The following is a 19,287-nucleotide window of genomic DNA, read 5'->3' on the forward strand; positions in this document are numbered from 1 at the left end:
CCTGGGTTCTAGGTCCTGGCTCTGTGTCCTATTCCAGCTTCCTGCTAATGTGTACTCTGGGAGGTAGCAGGTGATGACCCGAGTACCTGGGTTCCTGCCACCCAGATGGGAGACCTCTGGGGAGTTCCAGGCTCCTGGCTTCAGTCTGCTTTAGCCCTAGGTGTTGTGGGCATTTAGGGAGTAAATCAGCAGGTAGAAGACTGTGTGTGTGTGTGTGTGTGTGTGTGTGTGTCTTGTTTTTCTCTCTACCTTTTAAATAAATTCTAAAATAAATAAAATAGTTTAAAATTGGGATTTCTGAGTCAGGAGCTAGAGTGGGGCCCGAGAATCTGCACTTTTGATGCAGGGTCTCAGGTAATTCTCATGCTACTACCTAGGAGGGCCTTGTTTGTGTATTGAAATTCAAGAACACAAAAATATGGCTTAGAAATGTACATGACCTTTGACTTGATCATCCTAGGAATTTATCCTGTGGAAATTAACCAGAGCTGCCAACAAATGGCTGAATACTATATGCCAAGATGTTGCTAAGCCCTTTACCCACATTTTCTCCTGTCATCTTCATAGTAAACCAGTAGAGTAGATGAGGAAGCAGAGGATTTCATAGGGGTTAACTAACTTATCCAAGGTCACACAGCTGTGAATGACCAGGCCAGAGTCCAGAGTGGGTCTCTGATTCTCACCTGCAGCACAGCACTTTCTGCCTACCACGTGCTCCAGATTTCCCTGCAGGGATGTACATTTCACCACTGTTGTGAAGCAGCGATGTCCGCGCCAGGGGAGGCATGCAGCCATTCAAAACACCAAGTTTTAGGAGCATTTCCAAGGGAAAATGGTGGTGAAACAATATTAAGTGAAAAAAGTTATGACTGTAATTGTAGGGTTCTAGTTTTATAAAAGCAAAGAATCCAGCTGTTTATATGTGTGACTGTGTAGAAAAAATGCCAAAGGGTGGTTATTACTGAATAGTTTAATTTAATGTGTGATTTTAATTTTCTTCATGATTTTTCTGTATTCTATAATTTTTTACTATAACCAAATTATTTATTTTAGATCTTTTAAATTTGAAATTCACATATAGAAACAATAAAAGTGATGAAAGTATGATATATAGTATATTTGGAATAATAAACGAGTACCCCTCAGCTTACCTTTCAACCTAACAAGTAGTGTATTTACTAAGATTACCAGAGTACTTTGTGTGCCCTCCCTCCCTGTTTATAGCTGTTCCACAGGGTAGGCTCGGACTTTTCCGCATTCGTGTTTATCTTCCACCTTTTCCATTATAGTTTTATTCCATATGTGAGTATCTGTAAATATGATTGTTCAGTTTTCTTTGTATTGGTACTTTGTCTAAGTGTTTTCTTCTGCAGCTTTCCTTTTCCCCTCTCAACTTCGTGTATTTATTTTTTAAGATTTATTTATTTGAAAGTCACAGTTATGGACAGAGAGGGAGAAACAGAGAAAGAGAGAGATCTTACATCTGGTGGTTCACTCCTCAGATGGCCACAATGACCAGTGCTGGGCCAGGCCAAAGCCAGGATCCAGGAGCTTCATCTGGGTCTAAATCTGCTGCTTTCTCAGGTGCATTAGCAGGACGCTGGATTGGAAGTGGATCAGCCCAGAATCGTACCAGCACCCATATGGAATGCCAGTGTCATTGTGGCAGCTTTACCTGTTGTACCACAGCACCAGCCTCACATGTATTCATTCTTAACCATGACGTTCCATGCTGTGAATATATTATGATTTACTCATTTTTCAGCTGATAAACATCTGCGTTGTTTATAATTTTTCCATTATAAGACTATTGCTGAAAACTTTATCATATATCTTGATATACATGTACTAAAACATCTCTTAGACTGGAGTTTAACACACAATTATTATCCAAAGTAATTATAACAATATAAACTCTCAGATGTAATGTGTAACAATTCCTGTTGCTTTGCACATTTGCTAGTATCTGGTAATATATTCCTTTTTAATCAGAGCAAACAATGGCTTAAACATATGCCTTATTGGAAAACCAGCCTTGGAACTTTTCATTAGCAAATAGACATTGCGTGAGTATTCACAGTGACATGGGATTGTCTGTGTTCTTACAGGTACGCCAACAGCAGCCTCATCAAGTACATGGAGAAACACAAGGTCAAGCCAGACAGCAAAGTGTTCCTGTTGGTGGGTGCTCCTCTCCTGTGCCGAAGCCTGGTCCTGCCAATGAGAGGAATTGAGGGGATGCTGGGACAAAATTATTTTTCTGTTGAGATGTCACCCTTGACTTCTAGTCTGATTTTTTTTCACAATGACTTATTGTAGGAGAAAAAAATCTTAAAAGAGCTTTAGTGCTGATGGTTTCTACCAATTTCAAATAAATTCGGAGACCCTTAAAGTTCATGGAAAATGCTATTATGAGAAAACTCTGCATGAATTTTAATTTTTTGCACCAAGATTAACTTACCTTCTAGTCCATTTCCATGAACTTCTTGAAGTTTCTGCACATGTATACTAATTATGCAGTGGGCTATCAAAATGTATTTGATATTAACGCTCTTAGGCATTAATATTAAGATACTTCAAAACTTGTGGGAAAATAGAGTTTAAAAGCATGAGCTGATTTTGGTGAAGACAATGTTTTTCACAGTATGTAGAAAAATACATATTATGAAAAAACTATATGATTTTCAAACTTTTTTTTTCACCAAAGTCAACTCAGTTTTTTAATCCCGTTTTCCATAAACATTTTCAAGTGCCCACCTGCAGAAGTCAAATCGCTGCCTTGTGAATAAGCATTTCATGTGCTGTATCGATGTCTTCTGTGTTCCTGCAGCTTCAGAAACTGCTTACCATGGACCCAACCAAGAGAATTACCTCCGAGCAGGCGCTGCAGGACCCCTACTTTCAGGAGGACCCATTGCCAACACTAGAGTACGTGGCCACCCCTGCGGCCCTGGCTCGGGTTGAGGGTGGCAGATGGCGGCTGAGAGCAAGGGAAGCGCTTGCTGCAGAAGCTTCAACTTTCTCCATTAATTGGAGCCCAGAGAAAAACTGCTGAAGAGAAAGTTCTGGAATTTTGAGACAGGCAAAGCTATAGAAAGGTGTAAATGAAAACTGAAGTTTTAGGGATGATCATTAATCTGTTACGGCTGATGGATCAGCTGAGAGCAGCTGAGAAGGGAACTGAGCAGTTGCGGTTTCGTGTCCCACAGCATGTCCACTGCCTGCGGCCTCATTCTGCACAGCTGTGTGCTTTGTGCTTGCGTTTATATGAGGTGCGGTTTTTGTTGAGAAAAACAATTTTTTTTCTTGTTGAAGCAGATATAAACTCAGGCTTTTTCTTTTGGTGGAGAAGAAGGTAGTGTGGGGGAACTTCCATGTCATAACATGTCAGCTGTTTAGCTGCAGTGCAGATTTGAAAGTGAAAGCGGCAGTGAGAGCAAACTCTTTTTTTTTTTTTTTTTTTTTTTGACAGAGTTAGACAGTGAGAAAGAGACAGAGAGAGAGAAAGGTCTTCCTTCTGTTGGTTCCCTCCCCAAATGGTCGCTACGGCCGGCATGCTGCACCAATCCGAAGCCAGGAGCCAGGTGCTTCCTCCCATGCGGGTGCAGGGCCCAAGCACTTGGGCCATCCTCCACTGCCTTCCCAGGCCACAGCAGAGAGCTGGACTGGAAGAGGAGCAACCGGGACTAGAACCGGCACCCATATGGGGTGCCAGCGCCGCAGGCAGAGGATTAACCTAGTGAGCCACGGTGCTGGCCCCAGACAGCAAACTTTCAAACAACTCATGTTCTTGTTTCAGCAAGTGGTGTGGGAAGCATAGGCATTCGCAAACACCATGAACAGACAGAGAGTAGGGAATAAGTTAAGGAAGAAAACATGGAATTGTAGATGAGCAAAGCAATGAGATTGTACATTTTAGGTCATGGCATATCACGTGTCTTTTGTTTGTTTACGCTGTAGTGTGTTTGCTGGCTGCCAGATTCCATACCCCAAACGGGAATTCCTTAATGAAGATGAACCAGAAGAGAAAGGTGACAAGGTAGGAACAGTGTGGCTTGTTTTCAGTCTAGAGTCAATGAGGTAAAATGATAATTTAGGGAAGTATAACTTAATAATTCCTGTATATTTAACTGCCTTTTACTAAACTAAGGATAGGTTTCTGGTATTTTCTGTAGAAGCTTGTAGGTGTGAAGATTGTACATGTACCCTGAAGGTACAAATACAGTCTTCCAGATAAATGAACCTGCTGGTTTTTCCAGGGCCTGCTCTGTTCCCTGATTCCCCAGTTCTTGCTTGTTGTTTGTTCGCTGTCGTTAACATGGTGTTATGCAGGTTGGCTTTTGCAGATATCACTGTTTTCTTGCATTAACTGGATTTATTCTCCACCACCTCGCACTCCCCTGCTTATGCAAAATCATGATCAAAGAGACTTCTTACGGCTGTTCTAATGAGTGCATGACTGTTTCCTGTGTACCTCACAGCCTTCAGTGAACTCTGAGCTGATTTGGTGGCTGATTGTGCAATCCAGAGGGTGGGTCCTGTTTGGAGCCCCAGGTTGCTGGCCTTTGGGAGTGCTATACCCTGTGGCTGCTCCCCTCTGCAGTCACACTGATTTCTTTAGTGCCAGCAATCACATGTGCCTGTCTGGTAAGGAAAGATATATGTTAATTTGGTCTCATACCAGACTTGCTTTTCTTCCTTTAAAGAACCAGCAACAGCAGCAGAACCAGCATCAGCAGCCCACAGCCCCTCCCCAGCAGGCAGCCGCCCCTCCACAGGTGCCCCCACCACAGCAGAACAGCACCCAGACCAATGGGACTGCAGGAGGGGCTGCGGCCGGGGTCGGCGGTGCTGGAGCAGGGCTGCAGCACAGCCAGGACTCCAGCCTGAGCCAGGTGCCTCCAAGCAAGAAGCCCAGGCTGGGGCCTTCAGGCGCCAACTCTGGTGGGCCTGGCCTGCCCGCGGATTATCAGGTACTCCCCTGAGTTTTGCCCTTGTGAGTGCTCTTGTGAAATGGGAAATCGATTTAAATCAGGTCCTTTTAGAGCGAGCAGTTTTCCACTTTGCCATATGACTGTGTCAGCTGTTTCATCCTGTGTCTCAGGTGCTATAGAAAGGTGAAATTTGTCCTGAAATCTCATTTCATGTCATTGCAAGTGAGTTTGTCTCTTGACTTCTTCATCCCGCGCACCTACCTTGAGGAGGGAAGGTAGGAGGCAGATACCCTGCTCCTGCCCCCTTAAAGAAACATTTCTTATTTTACCCTTACAGCTGTGTGTCAGCCTTGGATCAGAACAGGACACCTAGATGAGCACTGGAAAGGGAGGGGGTGGTCGCTAACTGCACAAAGTTAGACGCATTCCTAGGATTCTTCAGAAAGATGGGCTCCCACTGGAAGAAAATAACCAGTTAAGTAGTCACAGAGATACAGAAGAGAAAGGGATTAAGTCTGAGACCTCTCAAATAACTGTACACACTCACTACAAAAAGTCTGTTTGGAGAGAGAAAAAATATCCCCTGTAATAACCTTCGAGAATCTTGCAGACATTTTCAAGTAATGACAAGTAACAAGTTAAGAAAAGACCAAGTAGAAAGGAAAACTTGAAGGGTTTAAAAAAACAAAAGTTTAAAACTGTGTTTCCCTTGTGGGGCCTCCTAGCAGAGGAGCATTTAGACGGAAAGGATAGAAAACATAGCCACTGGCATGAGAGCCATAAACTCGCTGATAAGGAACTGGAATAAAGAGAATCGGCAACAAATTGCCTACCCTGGCTCTGCATTGTGAATATCTCCGCGAACTAATGAGTTTTCACAAAAACCACTTTCCTGAAAGTGATTTCTTTTCCAAGATTCCCCACAAGCAGAGGAGAATATAATACTTCCATTTGGTTCCAACTGAACTCATCAAGGCCTCACTGTCATCTGCTAAAGACTGAAGGCTATTTGGGTAGTGGTCATGAGCACATTTGAGTTTTGGTATGAATTCAGTTCTCCCCCAGACATAGGAGTTTTATTTCTACTAAGTGATCAGCATGTCTTTGTGTTGATCTTAGTGCACACTGATTTGTCTTTGTGTCCCTGATTGAATTACATTAGCCTGTGTTAAAGCAGGGGCCGACATTGTGGCGTGGCCTGTAAAGCCAGTGCCAGCATCCCATATAGCTGGAGTCCTGGCTGCTCTACTTCCGATCCAGCTCCCTGTTAATGAGCCTGGAAAGCAGTAGAAGATGGCCCAAGTGCTTGGGCCCCTGCACCCACGTGGGAGACCCGGAGGAAGCTCTTGACTTCAGACCGGCCCAGCTCTGGCCATTGTGGCCATTTTTGGGGAGTGAACCAGTGGATGGAAAAAATCTCTCTCTCTCTCTCTCTCTCTCTCTCTCTCTGCCTTTCAAATAAATAAATCTTAAAAAAAAAAAAAAAAGCTGGTTTACATAAAGCCATGTGCAAAATGATAAGGCATACTGCACTGGGGGTAGGGGGCTGGTGATAGATACAGAGACCACTGGGACAGTGTCTCCCAGAGCGGGAGAGGCCAGACCCCACCACAGTGCCAGCAAGAACTGGTGGAAATTTATAACCAAGGAGCAGGATGTGGTTCGTGGGTGGAAAATTACTAAGAAGAAGCATCAAAGGGAAAGAGTTTCTGGCTAAATTGATAAGACTATTGCTGAAGGCAGGCCAGGGGGATAAAATATCAAGGGTAGGAGAGGTTTGCTAAATAACTTGTTCTAAGGGAAGGGAACAAGGACAGAGAGGGAAGGCCAAGGGCAATCTGAGGACCAGGAGGAGCAGTAGTGGTCAAGGGACAGAGCCTGTGTCATCTGATTCTGATTAAGTAGAGAGAGATGACCGTATTTAGTCCCCTGCTTATCAGATCCAGAAATGGTTCAGAATGCTCTTCTGTGTCCATATTGTTCTGTCTACTTAAAAATAAGCCTTACCTCATGTATCTATGAAATGAATAGCTCTCTCAGCTGTGGAGTTGGAGAGACTAGCATGAGGTCGAGCCAGGGAGCCCCACAGCCTGTAATTTGCAACTCTTACATAACATGTTTGTTCTTTCTTTAGTACCCAGGAGCTACTGTGCTGAGTCTCATCTGCTAGTTTGAGAGTAGTCGGAGCTGGCCCAGCCATGTCAGCTCTGCCCTGGGGATTGCCTGCCTCTTTTCCTTACACTTTCCCATCCTAGGACTTCTCAGGAATAACCCATCTTTGTACTTAGAGTTCACTTTCATCATGAACACCTTTTAAAATGAAAAATTAATAGCCATCTCCCAGAATGCCTAAGAAAGACCAATTGGAGATTTTATTGTATTGTATTCAGTTCTCTCTGAGTTGCTTTTATCTCAGTTTTTTTCAAGGCCAGGCTTAACTTTTCTGTTAAGGAGAACTTTTAAGCTGTTTTTCACTAGCTTATATTACCAGGACTGTAAGGTTTTAGGGCTGCTTCATCAATATTTTACAAGTAAGTATGATTAGCACTTTAAGATGGACATGGGGGATTAGCCTATCCTAAAAAGAAAAACAAAAACTTGCCATTTAAAAATGATGCAGCAGATTAGATGCTTGTAGGTGTACACTAATTTTACCAAGTTGCTGTTACCGACCCAAAGTGGAAATCAAAACTTTACCCAGAAGTAGTTGTCACACATAATAATTTTTATTTGCAACAAATAAGAAGGCTACAGGGAATCTTTTCCAAAGCTGTGGCTTCCTGAGCAAGGAAAAGCAAGTGTTTCTTATTTGGGGAGGGGATTGAATATTCCAAAGGGGACGTTTTGTCAGGAGCTCACACAGGCTTTTTGGAAATGTGCTGTCACGTACACTGCATGTTATGGTAACGACACTTCAGCTCCTCCTAGGGCTGAGATCTCAGCATTGAAATTAAGCAAAGCGTGACCTTTGGACACTTCTTGGCCCATCTGTGAAGACCTGGCTCTCACTGGAGGGTCTGGGCCAGTTCAGAGTGGTTGGCGATTGTAATTCCTCCTGGAAGAGAACTGAGAAATGACTGAAAATCACAGTGCTGGGCCTGCATTGCGGCATAGTGGGTAAAGCCACTGCCTGTGAAGCTGGCCTTCCCTGTGGGCACTAACTTGTGCTCCACTTCCCATCCAGCTCCCTGCTAATGGCCTGGGGAAGTAGTGGAGGATGGCCAAGGTGCTTTGGTCCCTGCCACCCACATGGGAGACCCAGATGAAGTTCCTGGCTCCTGGCTTTGGCCTGGCCTAGCCCTGGTTGTTGTCTCCAAATGGGGAGTGATGCAACAGATGGAAGATCCATCTTTCTCTGTCTCTCCCTCTCTCTGTATCTCTGACTTTCAAATAAATAAGTAAATCTCTAAAACAAACAAAAAAACCAAGGTTCTTTCTAAGCCTTGAGTAGCTAACAAATGGGTCAGAATAAAGGCTTTTGGGCGGCTTAGGGGCATTAGCTAATGACATTGCCGCTAGTGACTTGTGAGTGGAAAGACATTTTTTCATAATAAACTTCAAAATAAAACATGTAGTTAGAATTGGAATTTTTGAAGACTTCTTTCATTAACACAACCCATCAGTTATACAACTTAGAAAGGAGCGAAGTTGAGCTTTCTTACTGTGTTGCTGTTTCAGGACCACAGGCTATGGTGCTCGGCGGCCTTTGTACACTGAGCACAGGGGATCTTGCTAGTTTGTCCTTTCTTAAACCCCCAGTACCACTTCAGAGTTACTTACATTTCATTTATGTTATTTCTTCACTTTATTTGAAAGGCAGAGACAAAGACAAAGAATTTCATTTGCGGATTCTCTCAGGAGCCCATAACAGCCAGGGCTTGGTCAGGCCAAAGCCAGGGGCCTGGAACTCAATGCAGGTTTCCTAGGTGGGTGTCAGGGACTCAGTTACTTGCTTCATCTTGATGGTGGGGCCACGGATGACCAAAGCTTCCACCTCTGAAAATGTTTTGAACTAAAATAATGGTTTCTTAATCACAGCATAGAGAAAATTAGCACCATGTCAGTATCTGTGATGAATCACTGATTTCAATATGCCAAAATGATCATTCTTGCCAATCCCAGTTACGCAGAGTTCAGCTGTACCCCAGGATCAGTCAGTGCAGAGAGCAGTGGGGCAGTATAAGTTTTCTCTTTGCCCATCTTTGCCAGTGGTGTTTGTCTCCCAAAGAAAGACAACTAAGGGGCTGGCGCTGAGGCGCAGTAGGCTAACACCCTGGCCTGAAGTGCCGGCATCTCATATGGGCACCAGTTTGAGACCCAGCTGCTCCTCTTCCAATCCAGCTCTCTGCTGTGGCCTGGGAAAGCAGTAGAAGATGGCCCAGGTCCTGGGCCCCTGCACCCAGGTGGGAGACATAGAAGAAGCTCCTGGCTTTGGATCAGCGCATCTCCAGCTGTTGCGGCCATTTGGGGAGTGAACCATCGGATGAAAGACCTCTCTCTCTCTCTCTCTGCCTCTCTTCTCTCTATGTGTAACTCTGACTTTCAAATAAATAAATAAATCTTTAAAAAAAAAAAAAAAGAAAGCCAAAATTTGTGCCTCCCCAGAACATGTGGATACATAAGGTGGTTTCAGATAAGCAAAAGGTGTTTTTTTTTTTAAAGATTTATTTATTTATTTTAAAGTGAGAGTTACAAAGAAGCAGAGGCAGAGAGAGAGAAAGAGGTCTTCCATCTGCTGGTTCATTCCCCAAATGGCCATAATAGCCGGAGCTGGGCTGATCTGAAGCCGGAGCCAGGAGCTTTTTCCAGGTCTCCCACATGGGCACAGGGGCCCAAGGACTTGAGCTATCTTCTGTAGCTTTCCCAGGCACATTAACAGAGAGCTGGATTGGAAGCAGAGCAGCCAGGACTCAAACCTGTGCCCATATGGGATGCCGGCGCTATAGGTGGTGCTTTACCCGCTACGCCACAGCACTGGCCCTGAAAAAGGTATTAACAAGGGAAGTAGGCAATCCACTACTGTGGATTTGAGTAGGCGTCTGATGATGAAAATGGCCTGTATCTTTGAGCATCGTGAGCCATTCTCTCCTTCCATCAGTAATTCCCTTTTTCTGTCTCTTTCTCTCAGCACTCCAGCTCTCGCCTGAATTACCAAAGCAACGTTCAGGGATCCTCCCAGGCCCAGAGCACACTAGGCTACTCCTCATCGTCTCAGCAGAGCGCACAGTACCACCCCTCGCACCAGGCCCACCGGTACTGACCAGCCTGAGCACAGGTCCCAGCAATACTACGTTTGCATTGAAAAGAACCCCAAATGCCAACTCCGATGCCAGTTGAAACTCACACTCTTGGGAAGAAAACTTTGTATTCTGAGCGTGTTGCCAGACTGACAGCTCCCCTTTACCGCTGTGAAGTCTCCCCAGCACCCTCGCCCGCATGCGATCCATTGTGACTTCTCCGATGAAGTGGCTGATGGGCTCCCAGCACTTCTGTACCCTTCGGCCCTGTTTTGAAGGATTTCCTGGTGCACCTTTCTCATGCTATAGCAATCACTATGATTTGTCTTTCAGAGCTCTTTTAATAGGATTTTAATGTTTCAGGAACAAGAGTCCAGCGGTGTATAGTTTTGTACTTGGTGAACTGGCTTAGCAACACAGGTGGGAAAGCACCTGTGAAACGCCACGTTGTTTTCACAGACTCTTAAGTGTTTTGCTCATGGAAGTCTTAAGCAGAAGCTGTTACTGTCCCAAAGTACTGTCCTATGGTATTCTTATTTATCTAGTTTCAGGGAAGGTCTGAGAAAGACAAGTGGTGGGACAGAAGGACCTGCAGCCCAAACCAGCCTGGGTCTGTGCAGTGACTGTGTTTTGTGCTATGAAGAACTGAAGGATGTGGTAATTTTTATATAATCACTCATCTGGAACTAAGTTCCCAGAATTTCCTTTATTTTGAATAATATTCAGCAATGAAGAATTATAATTTTTAACCTTCATGTAGCCAAGTCTACTTTAAAAAGGGTTTCAAGAGCTTTGATGAAATCCAGTCTGCTGGTGACCCCCACCGGAAGCCTGCCTGAGAGAACCTTGGCTGCACTAGGGTTTCCCTCTCTGAGGAGTAATGTTGATGAGAGGACGCGTTCCTCCCCTGGAAGGAAGTCTTTCAGCGCGTGTTGTACAGAGTCGGCTTCTCTAAGGAACCGTGGGTGTCTTCACATCTGGGTCTGCGTAACTCTCGCACATAATCAAGGCGACTCAGCTAGAAGCCTGCAAATGAACCTGCTTTTAAAATAAAGAACAGCGTTCTCCATTCGTACTTGCATTAGACACAGAGTGACTATATTTTAAAGCATGTTAAAATTTTAGGTTTTATCCATGTTTAAGGACGTATCATATATGCATCATTTTGCTGTTGTTACTGCAACTTAATCCTATCAAGAATCTTTCCATTGCACTGAATGCTTTTGTTTGCCCCTAGGAGAAAACCTAATAATTGTGCCTAAAAACTATGGGCAGATACTATAAGACTATCCTATAAGACTATACTAGATAAGGTGACTATTTGCATTTCCATTATCTATGAATTACAGGCTGAGTTGTTTCTTAGGGGAAATGAGAAGACTTAGGGCTCCCATCATAATGTAAGGGGCAAGACATTGGTGTTCCTCTCAATGCTCCTAGCAGCACCAGCCTTGTTGTACGTGTCCTCTTGAGCTAGAAGAAATAGCTGATTGTGGTATATGCAAGCTATATGCATTTTTTAAACTATTCTTTGTGAACTTATCTACCTGGTTATGATACTCTGGGTCCATATACAAGTAAAATAAGATTTTAAACAGAAGCCAGTATACATTTTGCACTATTGATGTGATGCCGTAGCCAGCCAGGACCTTACTGATCTCAGCATAATATTGCTTATTACCAATAATAAAGACTATAAAGGCACTCATGAAGACTGAAGGCAAAACAGGTGACGTGCTCCATTGGAAGGAATTTCTGATCATCTCCAGGGTCTTTGTACCCCTTCTACTTTTCAAAATAGGAGGTGAACAGCCCACTGCCTAGTGTCGCTCCCTGTGGAAGCCCTGCCCAGTGCACGGAGACCTCACTCTCCTGAGCAGCCGGCCGTCAGGTGCTCACTGCACCCCCACCACGTGCCCACACAGAGGGCAGGACCCAGTTCCCGTCTGTGAGGTGCCTAGGGTGGATTCCACCACCGTGAGCTCTCCTGGAATGTCTATGCCAAGTGATCAATAGACTGTGAGGGTCCTTTTGTTTACTCCTTAAACCCACTTGGACAGTAATTATTCCAAATTCTGTTCTGCAGTCAGCAGTGTGGGAGAAGGGTTTCCATGTCTGTCTCGAGAAAGTGGTTAAATATCACAAGAGGCACCTCTGTCTATTTATAATGTTCACGGCAGCCACAGTCTGTGGGCCTTCTGGCGGAAACCGCTCTACTGAGTGGCTCTGGGAAAATATAGCGAGAACAGAAACTCTGTTCCTGCCCTTAAGGAGAGCATGCATTTAATAAAGGAAGCCCAACGCAAGTCTGTACATAAACCAAAACGCCATGCCCGCTAGTACTTTATAAGCCACTTTGATATCTTGCTCTTTTACCCCGTGCTTGTGCAGCCACGGGACCGCCCTGCTCCCCTCGTGTGTAATGAACTGTACCGGCAGAACTAATGCGAATTCTTGGTGCGACGTCAGCAGTTGCTGTCAGTGCCAGGACCTAGGCAGAACCCCCATTCCACACACGAACGGGGGTCTTATCACTGCGCTGCACTGGCCCTCTTCCTTTTCTTGCCTCAGGGTTGGAGATGCCCACTGATGCCCACTGGCCTCTGAAATAATCGTGTTTCATAATTTCCCTGCTCCATAATGGGAAGCAAAGCCCTTAGCACACGTAAGGGCCCTAAAACCGCAGGACCTCTAAGGGGACCCGCGAAGCTTTTTGAGGGGGAACATTCACTTTTTTGTGGGTCCCTCTTTGAAGACGTGTCAGATCCTGTGTAGTCCCCAAGGGCTGCAGGAGGACATCCCTCACTTAGCCTGTGGGGGCAGCAAAACCAGGGGAGGTTACTGAAAGGAAGGGGCGGTCCCAAGGGCAGGCGTTCCGCTCTTTGTTAGAGGTGGCTTGCCGGTGAGGCATGTGTGCGGGAGAAATCAAGGGTTTCTGGACAGATGAGCCCACGACGAGGTAGCTTGGGGACAGGGCTGACCCTGTGAGGCAGAAACAATCCTAGTAGTGAAGTAGATCGTGTAGTGACATGCAGAAACCAAGGACATGTATATTTTTATATCTGTGGTTTTTGGACTTTAGTACTTAGAATTTCGGCCTTCTGCACTACTCTTTTGCTCTTACAGACAGGATTTACACTTGAGAATGGAAAGGGACAGCAGTTACCTAGCCGTTCACTGCCCCCTTCCTAGTGAAGCAACTGCTCCTCGTTCTCCATGCCTCTGGAACAAAGCCGTTTCCTCTGCTAGAGGTCAAGGACAAGTAGTTGGCATGTAGGACGCGCAACTCCACCTGCCTGGGAGTACACTGATGTAGCAGAAACTACGATGAAGGAAGAATTCTATGTAAGTTGCAAATCCCAAGCGCCCCGGTGGTGTCTTCCTGGGTTACGGGACAAGGCAGTGGAACGGTAGTCAGACTAGCTGAGGTTTGAAAGATTCAACTACAAGTAATATTTTATATAAAACCTAGCAATTTAGGTTCCCCTAATCATGAAGAATACTCATAAGTATCTCAAATAATTTCCTTGTTTTAGGACTTTAAAAAAAAGTGTCGTACCTAAGGCCATACTTACTCTTCTATGCTAATCCCTGTGAAGGAGTGCTATGTATTATATGAAAAAAAAATCCTTAATGCACTGTTATCTCCTAAATATTTAGTAAATTAATACTATTTAATTTTTTTAAAGATTTGTCTGTGTAGACACTAAAAGTATTACACAAAATCTGGACCGAAGATGTCCTTTTTAACAACAATTTAAAGTACTTTTTATATATGTTACGTAGTGTATCCTTTCTAAACGGCCTGGTTTGTATTTTCTATAATTCCTGTTTGTGAAGTGTACTCGTCCTTGTCTTTCTTCAGTCATTTTCTGCACGCCTCCCTCTTTACATGATTATAGAGAAGACCGTAGCTCTCCCCACTTGGCTGCAATCCGTGTGCTTGGAGCTGACTGCACCCCAGTGAGGCCCACTCCGTGGGGTGCAGGACAAGCTGCCACTTGGAGCTGAGTGTTTCCCACCTTTGAGTTGTCCTGACTTCCTTCTTGAAATGACTGTTAAAACTAAAATAAATTACATTGCATTTATTTTATATTCTTGGTTGAAATAAAATTTAATTGACTTTGTTTCTCTGTGGAGGTTTGTTTATTTATTTATTTTATTTATTTGAGAGGCAGAGGTCTTCCATACACCCCGCAAAAGCCTGCCAACAGCCAGAGATGGGTAGGCCAAAGCCAGAAGCCAGAACTCAGTCCGGGTTGGGTGATGGAAAACCCAAGGACTTGAGCTGTTGCGGTGGATTCGTTCTGAGAGGAGGAGCGTGATGGGGGCAAGAGGTACGGAGTCGCCACACAGACCCTGGGAGCTGGGTGGAAGCGGGCCAGAGGCGAGCAGCCCGCAGACTCATTTAATTCAGTTGGTACAGCAGCTTAAATAGCCAAGGCAGCCAGTCTGGTCAAGGGGCGATTTATGCCCTAACCAATCACAGCCTGTTGCCAGGCAGTATCCAAAGCCATCCAATCACAGCCTGTTGCCAGGCAGGCTCTGTTGCCAGGTGGGTTTTGAAGCCATTCCTGAGTAACTGAGGCTCGCTTGCCAGTGGCCATCTTGGCATGGCCTTCTCATTCCACCACATTGAACCATCACCTGCTGCCTCCCAGTGTACACATCAGCAGGAAACTGGAATCGAGAGTGGGGTCAGGACTTAAACCCCAGGCACGGAGATGAGAAAGGGACCATCCCAAGCAGGATCTATACCACTAGACCGAACACCTGCCCTTGTATGTGTTTTTTGAAGTGTAGAGAAGCTATAGTAATCGGTTTTAGTGTTGACATTTGTCTGTAGGCCTCGGAGCCTTTATGATCCTACTGGTCCCGCAGAGCTGCTCTCCCTGTGAATCACAAGATGTTATTTTGTTCAGGATGCTTATCATGCCACAAAACCACAGGAGCAAGCAAGGCCTGCACAAACCTCAGAAGTAAAAATTCTTTAAACATCGCTAGGAGAAACATGATTTTTAAATAAAAATCCGGATGATGTTTTAGAAAAAAGGAAGTAGCATTTTGTGTACAGGGATGGGTTGGGATTTTCTCCTGGTATAAGAGCATTCTGTAATACCCAAGGTGCCTTCTATGACTACCCCACTACTTAAGGCTTCAGGGAGTAGAGAATGCCGAAGTGACAGAAATAAAAAACACTGTCCAGCTGGGGTGAGGCTCTGGTTGGTGTGGGTTTATCTACTCAGTGCTTCTCTCAGAAAACTGTTCTTTGACACAGCTGCTTTTCTAGCCAGCTGGCAGGTAAGACAAAGTGGACTGGACAAACCCACTCCTGGGCAAACAGGTGAAGGATGTGTCCATCTCCGCAGCAGACTGGAAGCTCTTTGCGGACAAGGCTGGGTTTTATTCCCTCTCTGCTCTGAAGAGTTGGCATAACATACAGCCCAGAGCAGTCGGTGAACATGGGAGGCAGTGAGCATCGCTGATGCACGCTTGCACGACGTTGCTAGATCGTATGCCACATTTGTATATGGACCAGGATGAACATAATTTTGTTCCATAAATACTGAAACTGCTAGAAATAGGCATCAGTGTTAAAAACCAGGTTTGTTTATTATGTTTTGACTGCTAATTCAATATTACCCCAAAGGGACAAACAATTCCACTTGGCATTTGAATTAATATCAGCTGCACTTGGCAAAGCCATTTTTCCCCCAAAGATTTTTTTTGTTATTTATTTGAAAAGTGATTACTGTGGGGAGCAACTCGGACTATACTGTTACTGGAATTAAGACTTATTCTATGCATCTGCTCTCCCACAATATGGCGCTGGGAGAGAAGAAAACAGCTTCTGCACAGCTGCCTCCAGTTCAGCCAATAAACTGTAGGACTTGCTCCTGATTGGAGGAGAGCAGCGTACTCGGTGTGTGGGCAGCCGAGTTAGGATTGGCGGAGGAGGACTATAAAGGAGGAGAGAGACGGCATGCACCAGGAACATCTAAGGGGAACATCTAAGGGGAACACCTGTGCAGCCCCCGAGAGAGCCGGCCGGCGGTGTGCCGCTCCCCTGCGGAAGTGGGGAATGTGGCCAGGGGAACTGCCCTTCCACGGAGGTGGAAGGGACAGTAGCCAACCCAGGAAGAACCAGCAGCAAACCCGGGGAGGGCCGAGCAGACGAAAGAACAGCGCAGGGTCCTGTGTCGTTCCTCCACGAAGAGGGGGAGCGACATAATGGTGCCGTGACTCGGATATGAAGCCTAGGCAGGGCTTAGTGTCGTTCCTCCACGAAGAGGGGGAGCAACAATTACAGAGAAGGAGGTACACAGAGAGATCTTTCGTATGTTGGTTCACTCCCGAGGTCCACAGCAGCCAGGGGTTAGGCCGAGCTGAAGCCAGAAGGAGCCCAGAACTTCATCCGGGTCCCCGACCTGGGTGGCAGAAGCCCAAGCACATAAGCCATTTTCTGCTGCTTTTCCAGGTGCATTGGCAGGGGAGCTCAATCAGAAACAGAGCAGCCAGGACTCAAACAGGCACCCATAAGGGATGCTGGGGCCACAGGCCGTGTCCTCACCGCTGTGCGACAGTGCCCTGCCATCTTTGTTCTGAGCACCTACTGGTAGGTGTTTGAAATCCTTGCAGAGTCTTGTTTAGTAGGCAGTAGGGTAAGTAACAGAAACCTGAAAGAAAATTTTGTTCTTTTTATCTAAATGAGAGAACATAAAATGGGAAAATAAAGCAAATGCTGACTTAAAACATCACAGTGTGTTTCCTCAGCACATCCCTTTTTCACTGCTCAAACTTCCAAACGGCACTGCTGAGCGATTGGCTGAATGTTCAGATGTGCAAGTCCTAACCCCGAGGTGGCTGCATCTGGAGATAGGGCCTTTACAGAAGCACAGAAGGTTGGGTGAGGGTATGAGGTACAGCCCTGATCCGTACGACTGGTGCCCTTAGGAGAACAGGTACCAGAGAGCCTGCTCCCTGCTCCCACTCCGAGCCAGGACACAGCAAGAAGGCAGGCATCCATCTACAAGCCAGGAAGAGGCCTCACCAGATGCTCAAATTGCCAGACCTTGATCTTGGAGTTCCTAGCCTCCAGAACTCTTACAAAAATAGATTTCTGATGTATGAGGCCCTTGTGTGTGGTGTTCTGCTATGCCCTGGGATAGCAGTAAAAGATGGCCCAAGTCCTTGGGCCCCTGTACCTACATGGGAGTCCCAGAAGCAGCTTCTGGCTCCTGGCTTCAGATAGGCATAGCTCCAGCTGTTGCGGCCATCTGGGGAGTGAACCAGTGGATGGAAGACCTCTCTCTCTGTCTCTACCTCTCTGTAACTCTGTCTTTCAAACAAATAAAATAAATATTAAAAAAAAAAAAGAAAATGGTGAATGTTAGGTGAGTTTCACCTGGATTAAAAAAAAGAAAAAAAATTTTAAAAGATGTATTTATTTATTTGAATGGCAGAGAGTTACAGAGAGGCAGAGAGAGAGGTCCTCCATCCGCTGGTTCACTCCCCAGGTGGCTGCAACGACCAGAGCTGTGCTGATACAAAGCCAGGAGCCAGGAGCTTCTTCCCAGTCTCCCACATGGGTGCAGGGGCCCAAGGACTAGGGCTATCTTCTACTGTCTTCCCAGGCCATAGCAGAGAGCTGGATTGGAAGTGGAGCAGCCTGTACTTGAACCAGTGCCCATATGGGATGCCAACACTGCAGGTGGCAGCTTTACCCGCTATGTCACAGCGCCAGCCCCTAAATTTTTTTTTTATTTTTAAATTTGTGGTTTTTATTTTATTTTATTTTTTATTTTGAAAGGCAGATTTACAGAGAGAGAGAGAGGTCTTCCACCCACTGGTTCACTCCCCAGATGGCCACAATGTCCAGGCTGGTCCAGGCCAAAACCAAGGGTCTTCTGTGTGGAAGCAGGGGTCCAAACACTTGGGCCATCTTCTGCCTTCCCAGGCACATTAGCATGGGGCTGGATGGGATGTGGAGCAGCTGGGACTTGAACAGGCACTCATATGAGAAACCAGTATCGCAGGCTGTTACTCAACCCTCTACACCCTACTGCTGGCACCTAGAGTTCACTTTCTATTTGGTCTGTTTATTTGATAGGCAGAGAGAGAAAGAGAGTTTCCATCTGATGATTTAGTCCCCAAATGCCTGTAATGGCCCTGTGCTAGGGCTGAAACCAGGAGCCAGGGCTCAATCCAGGTCTCCCAGGTAGGTGGCTGTCACTGCTGCCTCCCAGGGTCTACATTAGCAGGGAGCTGGAAGCAAGAGTACAGCAGAAACCAGGCACTTTGATATGGGCTATGGACTTCTCCACTGCTGGGCTTAATACTGCCCCCACAGCTTTGTGCATATTTCAAGATTATTTTGACTACTATAGAGTCTGAACATTCCCATGTAAATTTTAAAATTAAGTTGTCAATTTATATCAAAAACTTCTGCTGAATTTTGTTTGGAATTTTCTTGAATCTGTAAATCAATTTGGAGAGAGTTATCTCAATAATATTGAGTTTCCTGGTCTATAAATATAATATAGCTCTTCATTTTGGGTTTTCTTTAATATTTCTCAGTAATGTTTTGCAAATTTCAGTGTAAAAAACTGTAGATCTTTTATTACATGTATTCCTAAGTGTTGATATTACTATACATGACACTTTAAAAATATCAATTTCTACTTATTTATTGCCAATATATAGAAATATGATTGATTTTTATATATTGCCTTTATATCTTATAGCCTTGGTAAATTTGCTATTCTAGTAGCTGTTGTGTGTACGTATGAGGGAGGATTCCTTTATTTATTTTTTTTTGTTTTTAAGAGAAATTTATTGGCCGGTGCCACAGCTCACTTGGCTAATCCTCCACCTGTGGCACCAGCACCCCAGGTTCTAGTCCCGGTTGGGGCACCGGATTCTGTCCCGGTTGCTCCTTTTGCAATCCAGCTCTCTGCTGTGGCCCGGGAGGGCAGTAGAGGATGGCCCAAGTGCTTGGGCCCTGCACCTGCATGGGAGGCCAGGAGGAAGTACCTGGCTCTTGGTTTTGGATTGTAGCGGCCATTTTGGGGGTGAACCAACAGAAGGAAGACCTTTCTTTCTGTCTCTCTCACTGT

General features: G+C 45.3%; 1 protein-coding gene across 10 annotated transcripts in view; it reads left to right on the plus strand.

The window, feature by feature from the left end:
* Positions 1–14,298, plus strand: part of CDK19 (cyclin dependent kinase 19) — a 192,052-nt gene extending 177,754 nt beyond the window's left edge. For all 10 annotated transcript variants that reach the window (XM_002714914.5, XM_051854414.2, XM_008263371.4 and 7 more), the window contains 5 exons: positions 2,109–2,181; positions 2,831–2,928; positions 3,961–4,039; positions 4,707–4,973; positions 10,063–14,298. In XM_002714914.5, coding sequence (XP_002714960.1) covers positions 2,109–2,181; positions 2,831–2,928; positions 3,961–4,039; positions 4,707–4,973; positions 10,063–10,194 — 649 coding nt within the window. In that variant the 3' untranslated portion in view covers positions 10,195–14,298. The remainder of the gene's footprint in view (positions 1–2,108; positions 2,182–2,830; positions 2,929–3,960; positions 4,040–4,706; positions 4,974–10,062) is intronic.
* Positions 14,299–19,287: the final 4,989 nt, after the last annotated feature.

The sequence above is a fragment of the Oryctolagus cuniculus genome, chromosome 5 (assembly GCF_964237555.1).
Source record: "Oryctolagus cuniculus chromosome 5, mOryCun1.1, whole genome shotgun sequence".
In the NCBI taxonomy this organism is placed as follows: Eukaryota; Metazoa; Chordata; class Mammalia; order Lagomorpha; family Leporidae; genus Oryctolagus; species Oryctolagus cuniculus.